Source organism: Odocoileus virginianus, chromosome 13 (genome assembly GCF_023699985.2).
Source record: "Odocoileus virginianus isolate 20LAN1187 ecotype Illinois chromosome 13, Ovbor_1.2, whole genome shotgun sequence".
NCBI lineage: Eukaryota > Metazoa > Chordata > Mammalia > Artiodactyla > Cervidae > Odocoileus > Odocoileus virginianus.
The window spans coordinates 6,177,779-6,199,853 of NC_069686.1; the positions used below are offsets into that span (position 1 = coordinate 6,177,779).

The 22,075-nt window shown below is 34.7% G+C and overlaps 1 protein-coding gene across 2 annotated transcripts in view; it reads right to left on the reverse strand.

Annotated features, from left to right (window-relative positions):
- Positions 1-22,075, reverse strand: part of ZNF804A (zinc finger protein 804A) — a 319,312-nt gene that overhangs the window by 46,510 nt on the left and 250,727 nt on the right. Inside the window, exon 2 of one of the 2 annotated variants that reach the window (XM_020898615.2) lies at positions 16,563-16,706. In XM_020898615.2, coding sequence (XP_020754274.2) covers positions 16,563-16,706 — 144 coding nt within the window. Of the gene's footprint in view, positions 1-16,562; positions 16,707-22,075 lie in introns of those variants that run through there. The other variant, XM_070475903.1, reaches the window with a different exon arrangement.

The following is a 22,075-nucleotide window of genomic DNA, read 5'->3' on the forward strand; positions in this document are numbered from 1 at the left end:
TTATAGAAATAGTCACCATCAGTTAGACACTACTACATGAAATAAATTTCATTAAGGACATTTAATAAATGGCAAAAAAATGTCACACAATATAACAAATAACTGGTACATTCTCATCAAGTGATATTTCAAGTTAGTGTTTATAAAAGCTCATATAATATAGTATCAGAATTAAACACTTTTTCGTGGTTTATCCATTATTATGTAGCTGTTTTAAAATAAAACTGTAATGAAGTTACTAGATAGTCAAGAATATCTTAATTCTTGTATCTACTGTTGATAAAACTTGTTCCTTCAGGGTTTTATAAACCATGTTGGGCAAAGGTTTAGAAAAGCAGGAGTTTATAAATAATTAATATGCATTTGAAATTTTAACATGATACATGCTATGCTTATAGACAAGTCTAGGATTTAACTCAACTTGGCAATTTATAGACAATAAAAACCATTATATGGTATACTTCTATACCAAAAGAGTATATAATCTCAGTGTTTGAAAGTTTAGGATGTAATTAAGAGATGTTAATCTAAATATTAAAACTATAATGCTAACAACTGAGTATGTAAATAAGTAACAAGTAACTTTGAGTACATTATTTCTAATGTCAAAGCATGTTACATTATTGCCAAATTTTTTCACATTTTCTGGAAAACACATATTTTCATTAGGTAAATACACTTACTATTTAACAATATGTAGTATTATGTTGGATTATTTTAAGAAACAATTGTTGATGCTATACCTTACATATTAAATTGGAAATAAATAAAAAATGAAAATATATCCTTAACTCCCTATTGGGCCACTTTTAAAAAGTGTTTCTGAACTTTAAATTAGGTTTGAAAAATTATACTTAGTAAAGATACAGTTATCAAAACAGTGTGGTATTGGTGAAAAATAAGACAAACAGATCAATAGAGCATAGGAGAGAGTCCAGAAATGGGGCCTCCTGTGTTGTGCTGTGCTTAGTCGCTCAGGACCGTCTGACTCTCTGCGACCTCGTGGACTGTAGTCCGTGAGGTGCCTCTGTCCATGGCGTTACTCCAGGCAAGAATACAGAGTGGGTTGCCATGCCCTTCTCCAGGGGATCTTCCCAAGCCAGCGACTGAGCCCAGGTAACCTGCTTTGCAGGTGGATTCTTTGACATCTGAGCCACCAGCAAAGCCCCAAAACACAGTCAACTGCTCTTCGACAAAGTAAAGATAGCACTGAGGAGCAAAGATAATCTATTTAATAAATGATGCTGAAACAACTGGACACCCACATGCAAAAAAGAAAACTCTAGACACAGACCTTTTACAAAAATTCACCCAAGATAAAACATAGACCTAACCGTAAAACACATAAGAGAGAACTCCTAGAAGATAACTTAAAAGAACCAAGATGATTTTGGTAATGCCTTTTTAGATACATCAAAAACAAAATTTATGCAATGACTCATTGATAAGCTGGACTTTATTAAAATTAAAAGACTATTAGAAAGCAAATCACAGACTAGGAGAAAATATTTGCAAAAGACAACATAGCTAATAAATGATTGCTATCAAAAATACACAAATAATTCTTAAAACTCAACAATATGAAAACAACCAATCAACCAAAGAGTTTAATAGGCACCCCACCAAAGATATATAGATAGCAGATAAGCATATGAAAGATGCTCTATATCATGCATCATCATGGCAATGCAAACTGAAACAATGAGAGAGATAGCACCTCATAACCATTAGAAAGGCCAAGACCCATAATATTGACAATACCAAATGGTAGTGAGGTTATGGAGCAGAGGAAACTTACATTCATCACTGGTGTGAATGCAAAATGGCATAGCCACTTTGGAAGACAGTTTGCTAGTTTCCTACAAAATTAAATATATTCTTACCATAAAATCTAGCAATTAAACACTCCCTATTAATTACTCAAAGAAGTTAAAAACATATTCACAGGGAAATCTGCCTACACAAATTTATAGCCACTTTTTCATAATTGCCAAAACTTGGAAGTAACAAAGATATATTTCTGTGAGTGAATGGATAAATAAACTGTAATACAACTAGACAATGGGATATTATCCAATGCTGAAAAGAAATGAGCTATGAAACCATACAAAGGTATGGAGGAAACATAAATGCAAAGCTAGTGGAGGTGATGGAATTCCAGTTGAGCTATTTCAAATCCTAAAAGATGATGCTGTGAAAGTGCTGCACTCAATATGCCAGCAAATTTGGAAAACTCATCAGTGGCCACAGGACTGGAAAATGTCACTTTTCATTCCAGTCCCAAAGAAAGGAAATGCCAAAGAATGCTCAAGCTACCACACAATTGCACTCATCTCATGCTAGTAAAGTAATGCTCAACATTTTCTAAGCCAGGCTTCAACAATATGTGAGTTGTGAACTTCCAGATGTTCAAGCTGGTTTTAGAAAGGGCAGAGGAACCAGAGATCAAATTGCCAACATCTGTTGGATCATTGAAAAAGCAAGAGAGTTCAGGAAAAACATCTATTTCTGCTTTTTTGACTATGCGAAAGCCTTTGACTGTGTGGATCACAGTAAACTGGAAAATTCTTACACAGATTGGAATATCAGACCACCTTACCTGCCTCCTGCAAAATCTGCATGCAAATCAGGAAGCAACAGTTAGACCTGGCAGTGTAACAACAGACTGGTTCCAAATCGGGAAAGGAGTACATCAAAGCTGTATATTGTCACCCTGCTTATTTAACTTATATGCAGAGTACATCATGAGAAATGCTGGGCTGGATGAAGCACAAGCTGGAATCAAGATTACCAGGAGAAACATCAATAACCTCAGATATGCAGATGACACCACCCTTATTACGGCAGAGAGCTAAGAAGAACTAATGAGCCTTTTGATGAAACTGAAAGAGGAGACTGAAAAAGTTGGCTTAAAGCTCAACATTCAGAAAACGAAGATCATGGCATCTGATCCCATCACTTCATAGCAAATAGATGGGTAACAGTGGAAACAGTGTCAGACTTTATTTTGGGGAGCTCCTAAATCACTGCAGATCGTGCCTGCAGCCATGAATTTAAAAGACTCTTACTCCTTGGAAGAAAAGGTATGACCAATCTAGACAGCATATTAAAAAAAAACAGAGACGTTACTTTGCCAACAAATGTCCATCTAGTCAAAGCTATGGTTTTTCCAGTAGGCATCTATGGATGTGAGAGTTGGACTATAAAGAAAGCTGAGTGTTGAAGAATTTATGCTTTTGAACTGTGGTGTTAGAGAAGACTCTTGAGAGTCCCTTGGACTGCAAGAAGGTCCAACCAGTCCATCCTAAAAGAGATCAGTCCTGAATATTCATTGGAAGGACTGATGCTAAAGCTGAAGCTCTGATACTTTGGCCACCTGATGCAAAGAACTGACTCATTTGAAAAGACCTTGATGGTGGGAAAGACTGAAGGCTGGAGGAGAAGGGAACAACAGAGGATGAGATGATTGGATGGCATCACCAAGTCAATGGACATGAATTTGAGTAAAGTACAGGGTTGGTGATGGACAGGGAGGCCTGGCATGCTGCAGTCCATGGGGTCACAAAGAGTCAAACATGATTGAGCAACTGAAGTGAACTGAACAGAAGTGAAAGAAGTCAATCTGAGAAGGCTTCATAATGTATGATTCCAACTATGTGACATTTTGGAAAAGGCAAAGTTACTGAGGCATTAAGATAAATGTTTGTTAGGAATGGAATTAAAGATGAATATGCAGAGCACAGAGAAATTTTAGGGCAGTGAAAATATTCTGTATGATATTATGAGGATGAATATGTGCTATTCACTTTTTTCCAAACTCATAGAATGCACAACGCCAATAGTAGACCCTAAAGTGAATTCTGGACTTTAAGTGTTGATGATGTATCAATCCTTGGTAAAAATGTAGCATTCTGATGAACAACGTTGATATAGGGAAGGTGCCATCTGCATGGGCAGTAATATATGAGAAATCTTCATACTTTCCTCTCAGTTTTACTGTAAATCTAAAACTACTCTAATAAAACTAAAGTCTTAAAATTATATTTATTCAATTAAAATGAAAAATAATATCCTAGTTGTGTTAACTCAGTAGGTTCATCTATAGTGTTCCTGTTGGTCATTTTCACTTTATAAGGAAACAATGAAACCATCATTGTCAATTACAACATACACAATAGTGAATTAAATATAATCAGAAATAAAACCAGGTAGAATTAAAGTCTCCTTATGATGGCCGACAAATATTTGAGACAAGAATTCCAGGTTTGTTTTCAAAGAAACATATGAAAAACAGAAGGTGGAGAAAAAAATATTCTTATGGCATCTTTTCTTTTGCATCATTTCACATCTTCTTTCATTCAGTCCATACAGCTTTTTGATCAACAAAGAACTGTGCATTAACCTTGTCTTTCTCTGACTCTAGCTATAGGCACACCATGTGGTTTGACTCCACTAATAATAATGTGAAGGACATTTGATGGAAAATGCCCTTTCATGTCAAATGTCAATATTCTTTGCAATAGAATCTCAGTAAAAGACAAAATATGTGTGAAAACACTGCTTTGATGTCCAAAACAAATGATTATGAAATAAACTGATGAAAAGAATAAAGAATTTTCTTCAGATAAAGATGACCTGCTGAGAATTCATGAGTAATTTGTCAAATATTGTTTGTTTGTTCTCTTTATTTCTGTTCTGTCCAGAATTTCAGCAAATTTTTCATCTGTCAGCAGTTTGAGTTTTCCTGGAGGTGTTGATTTCAAGTCATTTTTTATTTTAAGAAAAGCACTGCAGTTTGCCATGTGTTTTGTCAAAGTCATACAATGTGTAACTTTGAATTAGTAAGCTTCTAGACAACCAAAAAAGATACTATTCTGCATATCAATGTAATTATTAATTTTAGGTATACCTTTGAAGATTGTTAGGAAAATGTAAAATCTGGCCAGAACAAATAAATAGGAAAAAAAAAAGTTCTATCCATTTGATTTTAGTACCTAGATTCTGGGAACAAAGAACATGGGAAACTGCCTTGAAATTAGAGAAATAAAATGGACCCCTTTCCTGAAAACAGTGGTCAAGAAAAAAAAAACAAAACAAAATAGGAGGTCTCTATAGAGGATAATGACTTATAGACATCAGGAATTATGTGTCAAATAAATATATGAGATATATGAGAACTCAAAAAAAAATGACTTATATTACTCTATTCCAAAGCTAATGAAATCTAAAACTGCACTAAATCTTATAAAAGCTTTATTTGCTTTCATTCTCTTTCTTAACTGCTAATATATTCTCCAGGCCATTCAGTTCTAAGAAGTATTTGAATAGCAGAAACTGAACTTACTGTATTGCTACTTAAACCTGCTTATAGTTAGGCATTTGTCTCTAACCATTCCATCAACCTCTCTTGTCAAGTTTGCTACAATTTCAAATTGAAAAATCAATTAATCATCTCCCTTTGACTCAACTGTTCATCTCTGCTCTTGACTGCCTTGTTTTCCTTTGGTCCCACTGCCACAGTTGTTCAAGCCCCTGGGTCCTCTTCATTTTCTCAACTTGTAAATATGTACTAAGGACTCATTCTTCTTACCATGTTTCATCCCTCTCTCTATTTATTCCCTATCTAACCATCAGTTTTATAGTTTTAAACTCTAGATGACTATGTCTAGTGACACAATCATTATCTCCACTCTGATGCTTGGTAGGGATCTCAAACCTGATATACCCACAATGAAACGCCTGACTCTGACCCCACACTATTTTTTGGTTAGGTTTCTTCAGCACCATTCACTTACATGTTCTTATAAAGAATCCTGAGGTCTTTCTTGAGCTCCTTTCTTTTACACTCAAAATCTAATGCAGCATATCTGTTGGCACTTCCATGCCATTTAATATTCAGATTCTGACCACTCCTCACAGTAAATAGCACTATTCCCTAACTCAAACAACTCCATCTGTGTCCTCAGTTGCAGCATTAGCCTCCCACTAGCTTCCTTTCTGGATTTCCCAGGTGGCTCAGTAGTAAGGAAATCACCTGGCAAGGCAGGAGATGTGGGTTTGACCCCTGGGTCCAGAAGATCCTCTGTAGAAGGAAATGGCAACCCACTCCAGTATTCTCGCCTGGAGAATCCCATGGAGGGAGGAGCCTGACAGGCTACATACAGTCCATAGGTCTCAAAGAGTCGGACATGCCTGAGCATGCCAGTTCGAGGGTTTCCTTTCTACCACTTTTACCTTTGTTCTCCCAGTTTATTTACACATAATAACCAGAGGCGTTTCTTTTTTAAAAAGCAAATCACATGATCTGATTTTCCAGATGGAAACCTATCATCCTAGAGCGTCAAGAGTATATCCTGTAATCTACACTATGGCCTACCTTTTTTTTTTCTTTTTTGAATTAATTTTTATTAGAATATAGTTGATTTACACTGCTGTGTTAGTTTCTTCTATATAGAAAGTGTTCATTTGTATATATAGGTTTATGTACCGTTCTTTTCAAAATTCTTTTTCCCATAGAGGTCATTAAAGAGTATTAAGTAGAGGTTATTTGTTATCTATTTCATGTATAGTGGTGCATATATTTCAATTCCAATCTCTTAATTTATCCCTCCTCTCCCTTTTCCCTTTGGTAACCATAAATTTGTGTTCCATATCTGTGACTCTATTTCTTTTTTTAAATAAGTTGATTTGTATCCTTTTTTTTTTTTTAGATTCCACATATAAGTAATATCATATGATATTTATCTTTGTCTGACTTCATTCAGTGTGACAATCTCTATATCATCAACATCACAGCAAATGACCTACCAAAATTTACCTAATCTGGCCCTAAGCATCTTTTCCAAATTCATCTCCTGTAGATTTCCTTAGCTTACGCTTTTTGCCAGTCACATAACTTCCATTTTTTATTGAAAGAAGCCAAACACAGTCATGCCCCAGTTTATTTTTGGAAGTATTCATACGCATCTCTCTCTCACTTGTTCACTCACTTTAAATCTCTACTTGACTGTCATCTCCTCAGAAAGGTCTTTACTCATTTTCTTATCTAAAATAATAGCTGCACTTCATTTAACTCCTATATTTTTATTTTTCTTCCAAGATGTAAATATCTAAACTTAAACAGTGAGTTTTGATTCTGCTTCTTGATTCACCAAAATTCAATTCTATGAAAGAAAAATCTTGTCTTTTTCACTATTGATATTCACCTAGATTAGTTCCACATATGTATGTACAGTTAAGATCTGAACCATTTATGATTTAATCATTGCATGGTTCCTATTTTCCCTTGCCAGTTACTTTTATAATTTTAGAAAATACGTATAATCAATATAGTTACAATAAATTTATTAGAGATGTGCATTATATTTACAGAAAATTAAATAAAATCATACATAAAGTATATTTCCCCTTCTCTTATCCCCCAATGAGAGTCTTAATACTATTGTTCTTACATGAAAGAAAAAAAAAAAGATAATTCCCTTAATAGCTGTCACAGTGTAAATTTATAAAAGCTCAATTTCAAAATGAAGTTTCCTGAATTATAGCACAGCTTTCATTACAGTGATGCTTTGTGATATAACATGCTACTGATCTGAGAGACATTGTTCATACCATAAGTGAGGAGCATCGTAAAAACTCACAGTAAATTTTTCTTTCAATTACTTGAAAAGCCTATAACATGGATGTTAATGTCACTCTTGCACTCAAAGTTATGATTTCCAAAACTTGGAGTGTCAAAAGAGTATACAGTATTTTCAGTTAAATGCTGGTCATTATCTAAGGGAGCTTTTAGGAATAATCTGATATCTATAATGGTCATCTTCGTTTTTGTTTCCATTGATAAGGCTATTTTAGAACTTATGAAGTTAGTTGTAGGAAATGGAGAGTAATGTCAATTATTATTGTCCATTTAAATGCAAATATATTTTATCCAGTAAAAACACAATTAATTTTTTGCCATTTAGAAAAGATAACCCAAATATATTTTATTTTCCTACCAGATATAAACCAGTTTAGATATATTAAAATATTAATATCAGCATCCCTGCCTAACTACGTAGCATTCAACTATATAGAAAACCAATATGGTTGTTCTTTAAATGATTCTTTGAACCAGTCTTAGTTTCTTATTGCTTTTTAAATTAATAAATAAAAAATTTAAACACATCATTTTATATTTTATGATGGTCACAATTTTACTTTTTGAGGGAAAGAAGGTAGCAGATATCCAGATTTCTATACACATATATATGCATATATTAATTTATATATGACACTTTCCAAGTAAAATATTTGTAATTTTGTTTGTTGTATTTTTTTGTCTTATATCTATAAAAACTTTGGGGCCAATGATAAGCTAAATAAAAGCTGTGTGGTATTTTCTTTAAAATATTCTGTCTTGACACTTTTTGACATCATGCCTTATTTCTTTTTATATCTCCCCTTATGTGAATCACAGTTAGATTGCAACATTGATAATAACTTTTATTACAGATTCAAGGGCAAAAGAGTTTCTTTAGCCCACAGAAATACTGGGGTGAAAACAAAGTTGAGGTTAACATCTAGCATGTTCCTTTTTATCAGGCACCACTTAAGCTTTTAACACATATATTTGTTGATATAAGACAACAGTGACTTATTTTTATATTAAATAAAAACACTGATCTGCTGAGAAAAGCAGTTTTTAATATTGTGTAGAGGGTTTTCTTAGCAGATTTCGTGCCATGGATCATGCTTCCCTGGTTTGAAAATATCATGCTGATGACTTGAACTTTACCTTTGGTTGCCCTTGGGGAATATCAATAAGAGGTGTCAACTATTTCCCCATTAATATCCCTGTTTATCCTACAAATGCAAGCAGTTGTCTCTGAGTACATAGGAGGACTCTTCCAAATAGCTACAAAAACACCAAGGTAACTTTTGAGCAGGAGTAAAGATGAGGGAGTATTGCACCATATCATATCAAAGTTTCCTAAAGAGTAAAATCTGTATAAAGAAAATGATTTGGGGATTAATATATCTATTTTGACAGATTTTTAATTAAACATTGGATATAATGCATTTAGTTAGGCATGAAACTGAATATGAAACAACATTAAATAACAGTGACAATGGTTTTCTCATCAACACAAAAAAACAAAACATATAGACATATATATTTGCGTGTGTATACTTTTAGTATTGCTGTGTTGTTGTTTACTAACTAAGTCATATCTGCCTCTTTTGCTGCCCCATGGACTGTAGCCCACCAGGCTCCTCTGTCCATGGGATTTCCCAGCAAGAATACTGGAGTGGGTTGCCATTTCCTTATTCCAGGGGATCTTTCCAACCCAGGATTGAAACTGCATCTCCTGCATTGGCAGGCAGATTCTTTACCACTAAGCCACCAGGGAAACTGCACACCTACAGTGACACACACACACACACACACACACACACACACACATATAAATATATATTTAAATGGAGAAGGAAATGTGTGTGTATGTATATACATATAAGCATATATGTATATGACATTGATCTCTATTTGTAAGGCAGCTATTTTACCTGTAGGAAGCTCTGGAGCCCAAGATTTTGACACACTGCTATTTAAAGTTTAAAGCAAAACAGCACAGGTTCAGGTTAACCTCATGAAAATTTGTGTTTCTCATTTTGGGTTTAGGTGCTTATCGTCAGAATACAGATCAGAAAATAGAAGAGCAGAGAATCAACAAACAGAAAATTTGAGCAAAAGACTTGAAAGAGCAACTTGCTATAGTGGGGCTAGGAGGAGAGCAGACTCTACCTTAAAATGGGTTCTGCATATATTCTCCAGTGGACACGCACATAATATTTCTTATGCATTTGCTATTCAACATCTGGGTGGGAGAAGGAGATGAAAGGTAGGATGTAGGGTGGAGGCTGGGGAAAATTCATGAATAATTTCACTTTACTTAGAGCAAATTTCAGCATTACTTTTATGTGCTAATTATCATAATGTGATGTTAAATAATGATATCTGGATATATTCCAAGGTACATTTTATGCAGATCTAGCTTTACATAGCATCAACTATTTTTAAGTTGTCTTTAGACAATTTTTACATACTAGGAAAATAGATTTTGAATACTCCTGATTGCACTCAGAGAAACGAAGGCAAAGCCATGGTGACACACACAGGACAGAATAAGGAGGTGTTAAAAAAATAAATAAATAAAACAAACCTTCTCTACACTGGGAGCAGAACATCATCAATGGGAAAATGTATTATTTTCAAATAGGTTAGATAATATTGAAATTAGAAGGGGGAATATTGGAAAATACAAAGTGTTAAAATTCCCAATGATTAGCCTTGTGTGTTTTAGAAGGAAAAGATCTACTTAAATGCTTAGGATAAAATGGTGGGAAAGTGATTAGAACCTTGTTTTATGGAATGTGAAAAGACTGACTACTATTTGCAAGTCATGGTCATTTGAAAGTTTCTAGCATTCTGAGATACAATCATGGGCAATCTATATTATTTTAGCCTGTTTCTTGTCTTTCTTGGAATTAACACTTCTATTAGAGTTACTGTAAGGTCTATATAACAATGTTATGATAATCATACATGACATCTCAGAAGTTGTCTGTCCATAGACTGAGCACAGCGACACAATAGAATTTCAGCATATGAAGAACTGAAGATATCAACTTACATAATAACTTGTCTTGGCCAATAATATGACTTCTCCAAAGTTCATATTTTAAAAGAAAAAGGTGCCATAATTTTGGCAACTTGAAACAGCAGAGATGATCCAAATATGCATTACAATAAGAGCCATTTATTTCAAAACAGGAAATATTTCTTAGAGATAAGGTTACAAACATCACCATGTTCTGCTATTAGAAGGTATAACCATAATAAAAACCAATCTTACAAAAATTCAGTGAGTTAAATATTGCCAGAATTCTTCTTTGTCAAAGCTGCTCATAGAGATTTTAATTACTTATAGGTATAAGTAACTATAGATATAAATTACTTATAGTGTTACCAACCTCAAATAACCAAGATAGCAAATATTTATATGCCTGGTTAAGGGAAGAATGAAGATGAACAGAAATATATACAACTATCCTGATAGCTCAGTTGGTAAAGGATCTCCCTGCATTGCAGGAGACCCCGGTTTGATTCCTGGGCCGGGAAGATCCACTGGAGAAGGGATAGACTACCCACTCCAGTATTCTTGGGCTTCCCTTGTGGCTCAGCTGGTAAAGAATCTGCCTGCAATGCAAGAGACCTGGGTTTGATCCCTGGGTTGGGAAGATACCCCGGAGAAGGGAAAGGCTACCCACTCCAGTGTTCTGGCCTAGAGAATTCTGTGGACTGTATAGTCCGTGGGGTTGCAAAGAGTCAGACACAACAGAGCAACTTTCACTTCTTTCAACTTTCACCATATATATACAAATATATATGTGTGTGTGTGTATATATATATATATATATATATATAGTGTCTCTTTTATAATTCTCTATTTCTGTGCTAAGTCGCTTCAGTTGTGTCTGACTCTCTGAAACCATATGGACCATAACCTATCAGGCTCTTCTGTCCATGGGATTCTCCAGGCAAGAATACTGGAGTGGGTTGATTTGTGCAATAGAGAAATAATTCATTCTTACACAGATTATCAATATATTGAAACTGATTTATGTTCACGATATTATTTGGTGATTTCTAAATATAACAGTTCATTTTATCCTTAAATATAGTATGCATGAAAGTTAATATTTAGGTACATTTTAGTTTTTAAACATGATTGAAATCACTGCTTATGAATGTGTGATTTTTTTTTTTTTAGGTGTATTTCTCTACTGTATGCTACTTTTTTTTTTTTTTTACTCTTTCTGGCATAATTATATCTAGGTGATATGGAGCAGAAATCTCTGCTTAAAATTGTAGTATTTTTCACCTACCCTGAACATTAACTGACTCAATAGACAGCCAGCCATGTAATAGAGGGTGGAAGACAGGAGAGAAAGAGACTGAACTCCACTAGGGAAAGTGTAGGACAATGGCATTAGTTCAGATACTAGAAATGAGTATTTTATCCAGTCTGGCACAGAGTCAAGAAAGGACAAAACTTTCAGTTTAATTCTATTCAAATAATGGCTTTGAATATGACATATCAAGACAGTACAGTTCAATGAAGATGAAGAAATATGTGTGTCCTTCTCTTGGGGCAGTCATTTGGGGAAGTGAAGACACTCTGTAGAAGGAACTTTCAAATCTTTCCTTTGTTCTGATACTCCAAATAGTTAAAAATAAGTGCAGTTATATTGAAAACACCCCACAGGAAGAATTCCAGGAAGGATGTGTGAAAGGATTGAATCATGAATTGCTTTACCTGTATCTTATATCTTCTTACTAACCTTTCAATATCATTTTGCAAACAAAAATTGACACCCAAATATCATGAAGTGTTTTTTTTTTTCCTCAAGTGTCACATTACTGAACAGAAGCTTATATGATTAGTAAACGTTCAGATTTGAGAACAAAGCGGCTCCATTTTTATAGCGCTCTTAAGTCCCTGCAGGACAGCAAATTCCAACAACCTGACCTGACAGTGACTTCCTCTGGAGCAGAATGAAACAGCAGGCCATAAGGCACAGAATCTTGACTTGCTGGGTGAAGGTCACTTTGATGCCTTTTAGGAGATATTTCAACCCCACTAAAACTGGTAAAGTAAAAATCAAAATGTTTGAGGGGCAGCAGCAATAGGGCAATCATTCCCTTTTCTATCTTTTCATAGCATCAGCGTGACAAATCTCTTACAGTGAAAATAACTCTGAATTGCCCAAAGCTGCCAGGAGAGAAGACAGACACAGTGTGGCTTTGGTTTCGGGCAGATGAACAGGTCAAAGGGTTTATAGGAAAACCTTTCTTTTTTACCTGATAGCGAGTTTTACACTTTAAAAAAAAAAATTCAATGACTGGAATTCAGAATAACAACTTCAGTGAAAATCTTCTAATGAATTTTTACATGAGAGAATCACTTAGAAAAATGTGGATGTGAGAATGGAGTGTGTATGGTTATGTATGACGAGCACATATGTTTTAACTACGTGTTGTATTTGATGCAAAATCCTTAAAATTTAGATCTAGAAAGGCCAGTGAAGTCATCTGGTTCAAACTTTCTGTATATAGATGCGAAAATGGAGGCCTGAGAAGACAAAAAAAAAAGGTAAAAAGCTTTGTCCTTACCAGAAGTTCATGATGGAGCTTGCCTGGCCTCTTAAGTGCACTTGCTACAGAATCAAATGTATGCTTACATAATTTCCTCAAGCATAAAATGTATATGATAAGTATATGATCTTTTAGACTTTTTAAAAAGTTTTGTTTGACATTTCTGAGTTTGGGTAAATATATAACTAACATGAAGGATCAGGCTTCCTATGACATTTCTTTTAATCTTTCATCTTTTAAAAATGTAACCAAAAAAGTTACTGCTGTTCAATAAACATATCTATTGTAATCATGCTATTTATTATTTAAATAAGGACATTATTAAAAATTAAACTAGGATGACAGACTGGTTCTAAATAGGAAAAGGAGTACATCAAGGCTCTATATTGTCACCCTGCTTATTTAACTTATGTGCAGGGTACATCATGAGAAATGCTGGGCTGGAAAAAGCACAAGCCTGAATCAAGATTGCTGGGAGAAATGTCAATAACTTCAGATATGCAGATGACACCACCCTTATGGCAGAAAGTGAAGAGGAACTAAAAAGCCTCTTGATGACAGTGAAGGAGGAGAGTGAAAAAGTTGGCTTAAAGATCAACATTCAGAAAACTAAGATCATGGCATCTGGTCCCATCATTTCATGGCAAATAGATGGGGAAACAGTGGAAACAGTGTCAGACTTTATTTTGGGGGGCTCCAAAATCACTGCAAATGATGATTGCAGCCATGAAATTAAAAGACACTTACTCCTTGGAAGAGAAGCTATGATCAACCTAGACAGCATATTAAAGAGCAGAGACATTACTTTGCCAACAAATGTCCATCTAGTCAAGGCTGTGGTTTTTCCAGTAGTCATGTATGGATGTGAGAGTTGGACTGTGAAGAAAGCTGAGTGCCAAAGAATTGATGCTTTTGAACTGTGGTGTGGAGAAGACTCTTGAGAGCCCCTTGGACTGCAAGGAGATCCAACCAGTCCATCCTAAAGGAGATCAGTCCTGGGTGTTCATTGGAAGGACTGATGCTGAAGCTGAAATTCCAGTATTTTGGTCACATGATGCGAAGAGTTGATTCATTGGAAGACCCCGATGCTGGGAGGGATTGGGGGCAGGAGGAGAAGGGGACAACAGAGGATGAGATGGTTGGATGGCATCACCGACTCAATGGACATGGGTTTGGGTGGGCTCCAGGAGTTAGTGATGGACAGGGAGGCCTGGCGTGCTGCAATTCATGGAGTCGTAAAGAGTCGGACACGACTGAGCAACTGAACTGAACTGAACTGGACAGATATAAAGTGAGACAGTCCTAGGATAGTGGGATGTTAATTGTCCTTAACCACTGTATTTTCTGTTATGAAAAATTAATTTCTATGTTTTTAAAATAATAAGTTAACTATTATTTTGTATGTTTATGTAGCTTAAAATAATGATTTGCATTTGAACTGTCACTTATCTGAATATAATTAGGTTTTATGTATGGTAAAAAAAAGTGTGCGTCTCTGGGCTTTTGAATAAAACATTCAATAAATACATAAGTGTAATTAAAAATGTGTGCTCTTTATACATTAATATTATGGTGTTGTCTGGTCAAATGATAATAAGAAAGAGTAATGAAAATTTATCTCTACCATTTTTAATCTTTCCTGGAAAACTCTGATACTGTTTGAAGTTTAACAAACAAGAAGATCCTGATGAATTACTAAATAGGAGATATGTGCTTACTTAAAAAAAATGGTGAAATATTTGAATGGCATCTGGAAAAGCTAACAATAACTTCAATTATAATTCTCTATTTAATACTGGATGATTTAATTGAATTATTTAATTCTGTAAATATAATGGAATAATTTCAGAGACTTCAATAACAATATTTGTTTGACTCTGACATTTCTTTTTTAAATGATTTAGCCTGTAGTATTTCATATGTGCAATAATATGAAACATAATACTAAGTTGAATAATAATGATTCAATTATTCAGTTTAAGAATTAGAATATATTAATATTTAATATACTCATGTGTGGATCACAATAAACTGTGGAAAATTCTGAAGGAGACGGGAATAGCAGACCACCTGACCTGCCTCTTGAGAAACCTGTATGCAGGTCAGGAAGTAACAGTTAGAACTGGACATGGAACAACAGACTGGTTCCAAATAGGAAAAGGAGTACGCCAAGGCTGTATATTGTCACCCTGCTTATTTAACTTATATGCAGAGTACATCATGAGAAACGCTGGGCTGGAAGAAGCACAAACTGGAATCAAGAATGCTGGGAGAAATATCAATAACCTCAGATGTGCAGATGACACCACCCTTATGGCAGAGAGCTAAGAAGAACTAACGAGCCTTTTGATGAAAGTGAGAGGAGAGTGAAAAAGTTGGCTTAAAGCTCAACATTCAGAAAACTAAGATTATGGCATCCAGTCTCATCACTTCATGGCAAATAGATGAGAAAACAGTGGAAACAGCGGCTGGCTTTATTTTTCTGAGCTCCAAAATCACTGCAGATGGTGATTGCAGCCATGACATTAAAAGACACTTACTCCTTGGAAGGAAAGTTATGACCAACCTAGACAGCATATTAAAAAGCAGAGACATTACTTTGCCAGCAAAGGTCCATCTAATCAAGGCTATGATTTTTCCAGTAGTCATGTATGAGTGTGAGAGTTGGACTATAAAGAAGGCTGAGCGCAGAAGAACTGATGCTTTTGAACTGTGGTGTTGGAGAAGACTCTTGAGAGTCCCTTGAACTGCGAGGAGATCCAACCAGTCCACCCTAAAGGAGATCAGTCCTGAGTGTTTATTGGAAGGACTAATGTTGAAGCTGAAACTCCACTACTTTGGCCACCTGATGTGAAGAGCTGACTCATTTGAAAAGACCCTGATGCTGGGAAAGACTGAAGGCAGGAGGAGAAGGGGACGACAGAGGACGAGATGGTTGGATGGCATCACCAACTAGATGGACATGGATTTGGGTGGATGCCAGGATTTGGTGGCAGACAGGGAGGGCTGGCATGCTGCGGTTCATGGGGTTGCAAAGAGTCGGACATGACTGAGCAACTGAACTGAAGTGAACTGAAATTATTTAAAGGATCACCACCTGAAGAATACAATTTTCAAACTACTGTCAATCACTAAAAGGCAACTGAATGGCATTTCTTTATATTGGTTATTTATTTCAGACTTGACTTTTGGTGGTTGTTTTTTTTTAATGTATTTTATGTAAGTCATTAAATTATCACCACAGGCTCACATCTTTAAAAATTGCATAGCAAGATAAATATATTATATTCATATAGTCTATATAATTCAAGTTATTACAAAAGTTCAGAAATATTAGAGGTTTTTGACACTTCTTTCTTACCTGCTTGTGAGCGTGGTCATATGAATTGATGTGATTATCAAATTCCTGATGCTTGTAGTACTGCTTGTCACAGAGTTCACAGTAAAAATTGGCCTTCAGATCTTCCAGCGCTTTGGCTATGGTGTTCTCCTTCTCAGCATAATCCTGAAAAATAAAATTTTGAAGAAGGAAGCAATTAGTTTTCCTGAGTCCTTCCTTCTTACAGTTGACAGCTTAGTATAGTCATTAGAATTAAAAATAACATCACAGACAAAGAGATATATAAAGCAAATACCAGCAAAGCAAATTAGAAGAAATTATCAGTTAAAGAAAATTAAAGATTAACAGAAGAAATCAAAATAAATAATGGAAAGAATATAGAAATATGGAGAAGAAAAACAAATCACAGAAGAAATAGAAGCCCTTGCTTTAACAATTTCCTATGCTATGTTAGCACAGAAGAAATATGAAACTCATATAACTGTTAATTCAACTGTCAAGTTCTAGCTAAACTGTCTATGTTTACTTAACATAAAACTTCTAAATTCTGAACATTGAAAATATGTTCTCCATATTGGTGTGCAAATATTCAAGCTTCATATTTTTGTTTGCTTCCCTAAATATCTATACAGCAACTTATTCATCCCAAATAGATTTCATTTGACTAATGTTTTCATCTTGACCCACATCAGTTTAGGTTGCACTTTTAAAATTCACTAGTCTTTGGAAAATGAAATTCATTCCTGCGAGTTATTTACCTAAACTAAAAAGAATTAAACTCTATAAACAGATTGCTTTCATCATGTTGATAGTAAATAAAGATCACTATACAATCAAACTCCTGAAAATGTGAAAAATGCAGTGAGTTATCATTAGCTTTCATTTACAAAGCATAAAACAGGAAAATGTTTGTAGCACTTAGGTTTTCTTAAATCTAAATTTGCTATTTCATGCTTCCTTAAATGTTAATGATGTCAGACATGAATAAACACTGCATGTTGAAACACTGTCCAAGTCTTTCCCTGAAGTACTGATATAAAGAAGACCTACACTTCAATCCCTACCATAGAATATATTTGTTTCTAATTTACAGATTGCCTCATGTTCAATTTATTTAAATTCAAAACAACTATACATTCTTATGTGCTACACTCCCTCAGGCACTAGGATGTGGAGATGAAATGACACAATCTTTTCTATGTCAGTGGCAGTAATCCTATCACTAAATATACAGGCTAGAAGAACTCATAGTTTGAATATTTAAATTCTACAAAATTTGAAAGTGTTTTACTAATTGTAATTTCATGAGTGATTAATATGTTTGTTACCTTATTTTGCTAAATATTTGTGTAAGCATCATTTCATAATGTTCACCATCATTCATAGGTATAACTTGTAGTATGTCTTGCAGCAATGCATAATACATCTGCCATAATCTGTATATACATAAGTCCTCTTTCTTAAAGACAGTGATTTGTCATTATGTTTGATTAATTTTATCAACTTCACAGCAAGAGGTAATAAATTGCAAAATCATTCGAATTGTTCATATATGAGTTGTCAATTTGAATAATTTACCATTTTCCAGCAGATTTCAGAAATATTCCCCATTATTCTTTTTGATTGCATCCAATATGTTTTTTTTTAGTTAGTTTAAAATGATGAAAATGCCTTACACAGATCTAAACTGCTTACTGAATTTTTACAAAATCTTCAAAATAATACTTTGTGGTTCATCCAATTTAAATGAAACAAAAATTAAGTACCATGATTTCATGGTAAAAGTGTGCAAAGCAGAGATAAAATTCTAATCAATATGAGTTGTGTTAATATTATAATGGCAACAGTCTGGTTCAAAGCAGAATTAACTTTCAAAACAATATTTTTGAACAGCAATTTCTTTGCCAGCTAGTAGATTTTCCTTATTAATCATAATTACAGTTAAGTTACTTCCTCTCTCTAAATTTTTGGTTATTTCTTATTATGGTGTTGTTTTTTCCTTCCTAAGACTGATGATTTTCCAGAGAAGCAATACTTTTTCCTAATTTTTCTTTCCTCAAAAATGGGAAATCTGAGTAAAGCATACTGAGATTCTTAGGTTAAATTGCATTCTTCAAAAGTATAAGCCTTAGCCTAGATTTGAAAGAGGAAAACAAATCTAAAAATAATAGTTAAGATTTATTCAGTACTTTTTTTTAGAATCAGTTGCTGATTAAGGTTTGGATATATTAACTCATTCAATCATGATTAAAAATGATAAAAATGTGCATTCTAGACATTTCCTCATTTTACAGGTGGAAGTACTAAAGCAAAGGAAAGTTAAATATCTAGCTTAATGATATATAACAAATAAATGTGCAGCTGATATTTGAGCACAAATAATCTGATCCATAGCATTTCATTATGTTTAAACTTTTAAGCAGAAAATTAAGTAGAGAGAACAATATAAGGGCTCCCACATAGCCACCACTCGGCTTCGACAATTATCTGAAACTTAGGGCCAACCTTGTTTCATTCTATCCACTCCTACCTCATATCCTTTCCCCTGCTTCAGATAATTTTTAAGGACAGTCCTTAATTCATATTATGTTATCTGTTAATCTTTCAGTGTGTATGTCTAAAATAGAAGAATTAAATAAAAATCATGAAGCCCATATCAGATCTAAAAAAACAAAAAAAAAACCTACATTCAATTCTTACTATCATCAAATAGCCAGTCAGTGTATTCACATAACTGCAATTGTCTAATATTTTAAAACAGTTTGTTCAAAACAAGACTCAAATAAGGCCCATACATTACCTTCATCTGGTATAATTCTTAGTCTCTTTCATGCTGTATGTTCTGCCTCTCTTTGTTTTATTCCTCATATTATTTTAGCTTTCAGAATTGTTTTTTGATTATACCTTACATTTTGTAAAACATTCAGAACTATAGAAACATCACAAGAGGATGACAATAAACTTTTATAAGGCCTTCTCTTTAATAAAATCACTGTTAACATTTTGGCATATGTTTGTTCTCTTGCTTTCTCTCTGTATCGTCCTCTAAGATGTTAAAAGCAACATGACATAGCTGAAGTTAAGGTTGCAAACAGTTTCACAGCAAGAAATATTTTTAGGCTAGAACTTTCAACTTGATATAAACTGCAGGAAGAAGTCAGGGCTGTGTTCTACAAAACATCAGTAGAATAGAATGACTGGTTATTGACTGTGTCATAAGGGAAAAGAGTCATATGTACTTTCATTGATTATACATTTTTAAAAATGTATGTAAACTGACGGATCTTGGAAGATGAGGAAAGGATAGCTGCTGTGTGTGCAAATGGGGAGAAGGAGCATGGGAAACAAGACTTCCAGCATCTAGAAAAAAATGTAAGTATATATGTAGACAAAATCAGCCCTCATTAGGTTGACATGCCCCGTACCCATGACCTCTCTCCTTCTCCAGTGTGGATGGTATTGAAAGAGGTATCATAAAGCATAGTATATAGACATTCAACACAGCTACCTCCCTGCATAAGTTAAGAAATACATTGAATAAAATGAAAGAGGAACACAGCTACTCATATTTCCCCCTCAAACCCAAACTCCCCCCTCTATCTGGCAAACACTTTCTATTCAACAATGTACACATTTCCCAATGCCCCGCTAAGTATGATGGTAGAAAGTGGAGAAAGGATGAATTCTTGTAGCTATCAAGTCATCCAAACTCTTCACAGTTTACATATTATCTAAAAACAGTAAAAGTTGAATCCTTATTTTCAGGGAAGCAGCATATAATTCCCAACTTACAAAATCAAGAATCTTTTCACATGCACCATACCAATTCTGCAGGGCAATGCTTTTTGCAGGACAGCAAATTGAAACAAGTAGTTTATCTAGAGTCACAGGGTCATTCCACCTACCCTATAGTACAAATAAATAGTACCCAGTAGGACTTTGAAGGGAAAACCTTTCTTTTCCAAAATGATGCAACTTATGTTGGCTTCAGCACAACACATGGCATCAAATGTTATTCAGCCCCTCTTAAGAGTTAACCATAACTCAATGTCATCAGTAAGCTTCCCTGAAAAATGTGAGCTCCAGGAGAGCAGGGATTCACTCCTGCTTTGTTGACTGTGATATCTCCAGAGGTTATAACAGAGCCCAGGGCTAGCACACACAGAAAAAATTATAAAGAATATCAGCACTGTCCTTTTTTATTAACATGTGCATAAAAAACAAATATAACAAAAATGAGCAGCACTGAAAGATACACTGTTATTAAAGAAGCTGTGTTTATGTTTGGGCTTTCAGTATCCAATCATTTGGGGGACATCTTCAGAGCTAATAGCAAATAATATATAAATTATCATTGCAAAATAATAGTTGTGATCATATATTACATCCAAGATTTCTGCCAGGAATGCTCTATTTAAAGTAGCTAAAGTTGTAAAGGTATAAATAGATTGGGCACTGTTAGTATATAATTATTCTCAATACTAAAAAATATTTGTATGTAATTAACACTTAAATACTTTGGAAAAATCTCTCTTCTCTGTCTCTATCTCTCTTATTGTTCCCATCAAGAATAAAAGTATCCTTGTGATTTATACGCAGCATAAATTTCACTATAGGTTCTCTAAAGAGAGAAAAAGTCTTTGCTAAAATTTGATTGTAGTGTAAACATTAACCAGGGAAGAGGTCACAAAACTGTTCTAGTTTAAGAGGATATTTGATAGACAGCATTTCATCAGAAAATCTACAGTCTACACATTTTGTAAAATACTGCACATCTTCTGGGCCATATCTCTTGTCCCAGCTATTACGGAAGTGACAGGTTCTGAAACAGTCTCCAGCAGCCTTCTGTAGTATCACTTAGCTGCAGTTGGCCCCAGGCTGCGTTGAGGCATCACTTACCATCCAGTGGCCTCTCTGACTCACGATATGGGAGCTTGCAGATTCCCTCTTAGCACTAACAAATGTACAACCCAGGAATGTTGAGCAGTTAACACCATACAGGTCCACCCTTGACCTTTGTGGACAGTAAGAACTCAAGGATAAATTATTTCCCCTTTTATCTAGCAGACAGATATTTTTGAGATACATTTCTAAAATTCCACAGAGATTCCCAGTGGGAAGGAGCACCAGTTACTATCTGTTTGTACTAGTGAGAAACAGTAAACATATCCTTATATTAGCTTTCCTTATCTGTTCTACCTTTGTGGAACTTCATTTCTGCTTCCTGGGCTCATGTCTAAAGTAAATAAGTACTTGTCTCAGAGGAGAAGGATAGGGGGAAAGGGAACTTAAGAAGTTTGAGATCGACATGTATACACTGCTATATTCTAAATGGATAACCAACAAGAACTTACAGTATAGCACAGGGAACTCTGCTCAAAGTTACATGATAGCCTGGATGGGGGGAGGGTTTGGGGAAAATCAGTTCAGTTCAGTCACTCAGTCGTGTCTGACTCTTTGTGACCCCATGGACTGCAGCACACCAGGCCTCCCTGTCCATCACCAAGTCCCAAAGTTTACTCAAACTCATGTCC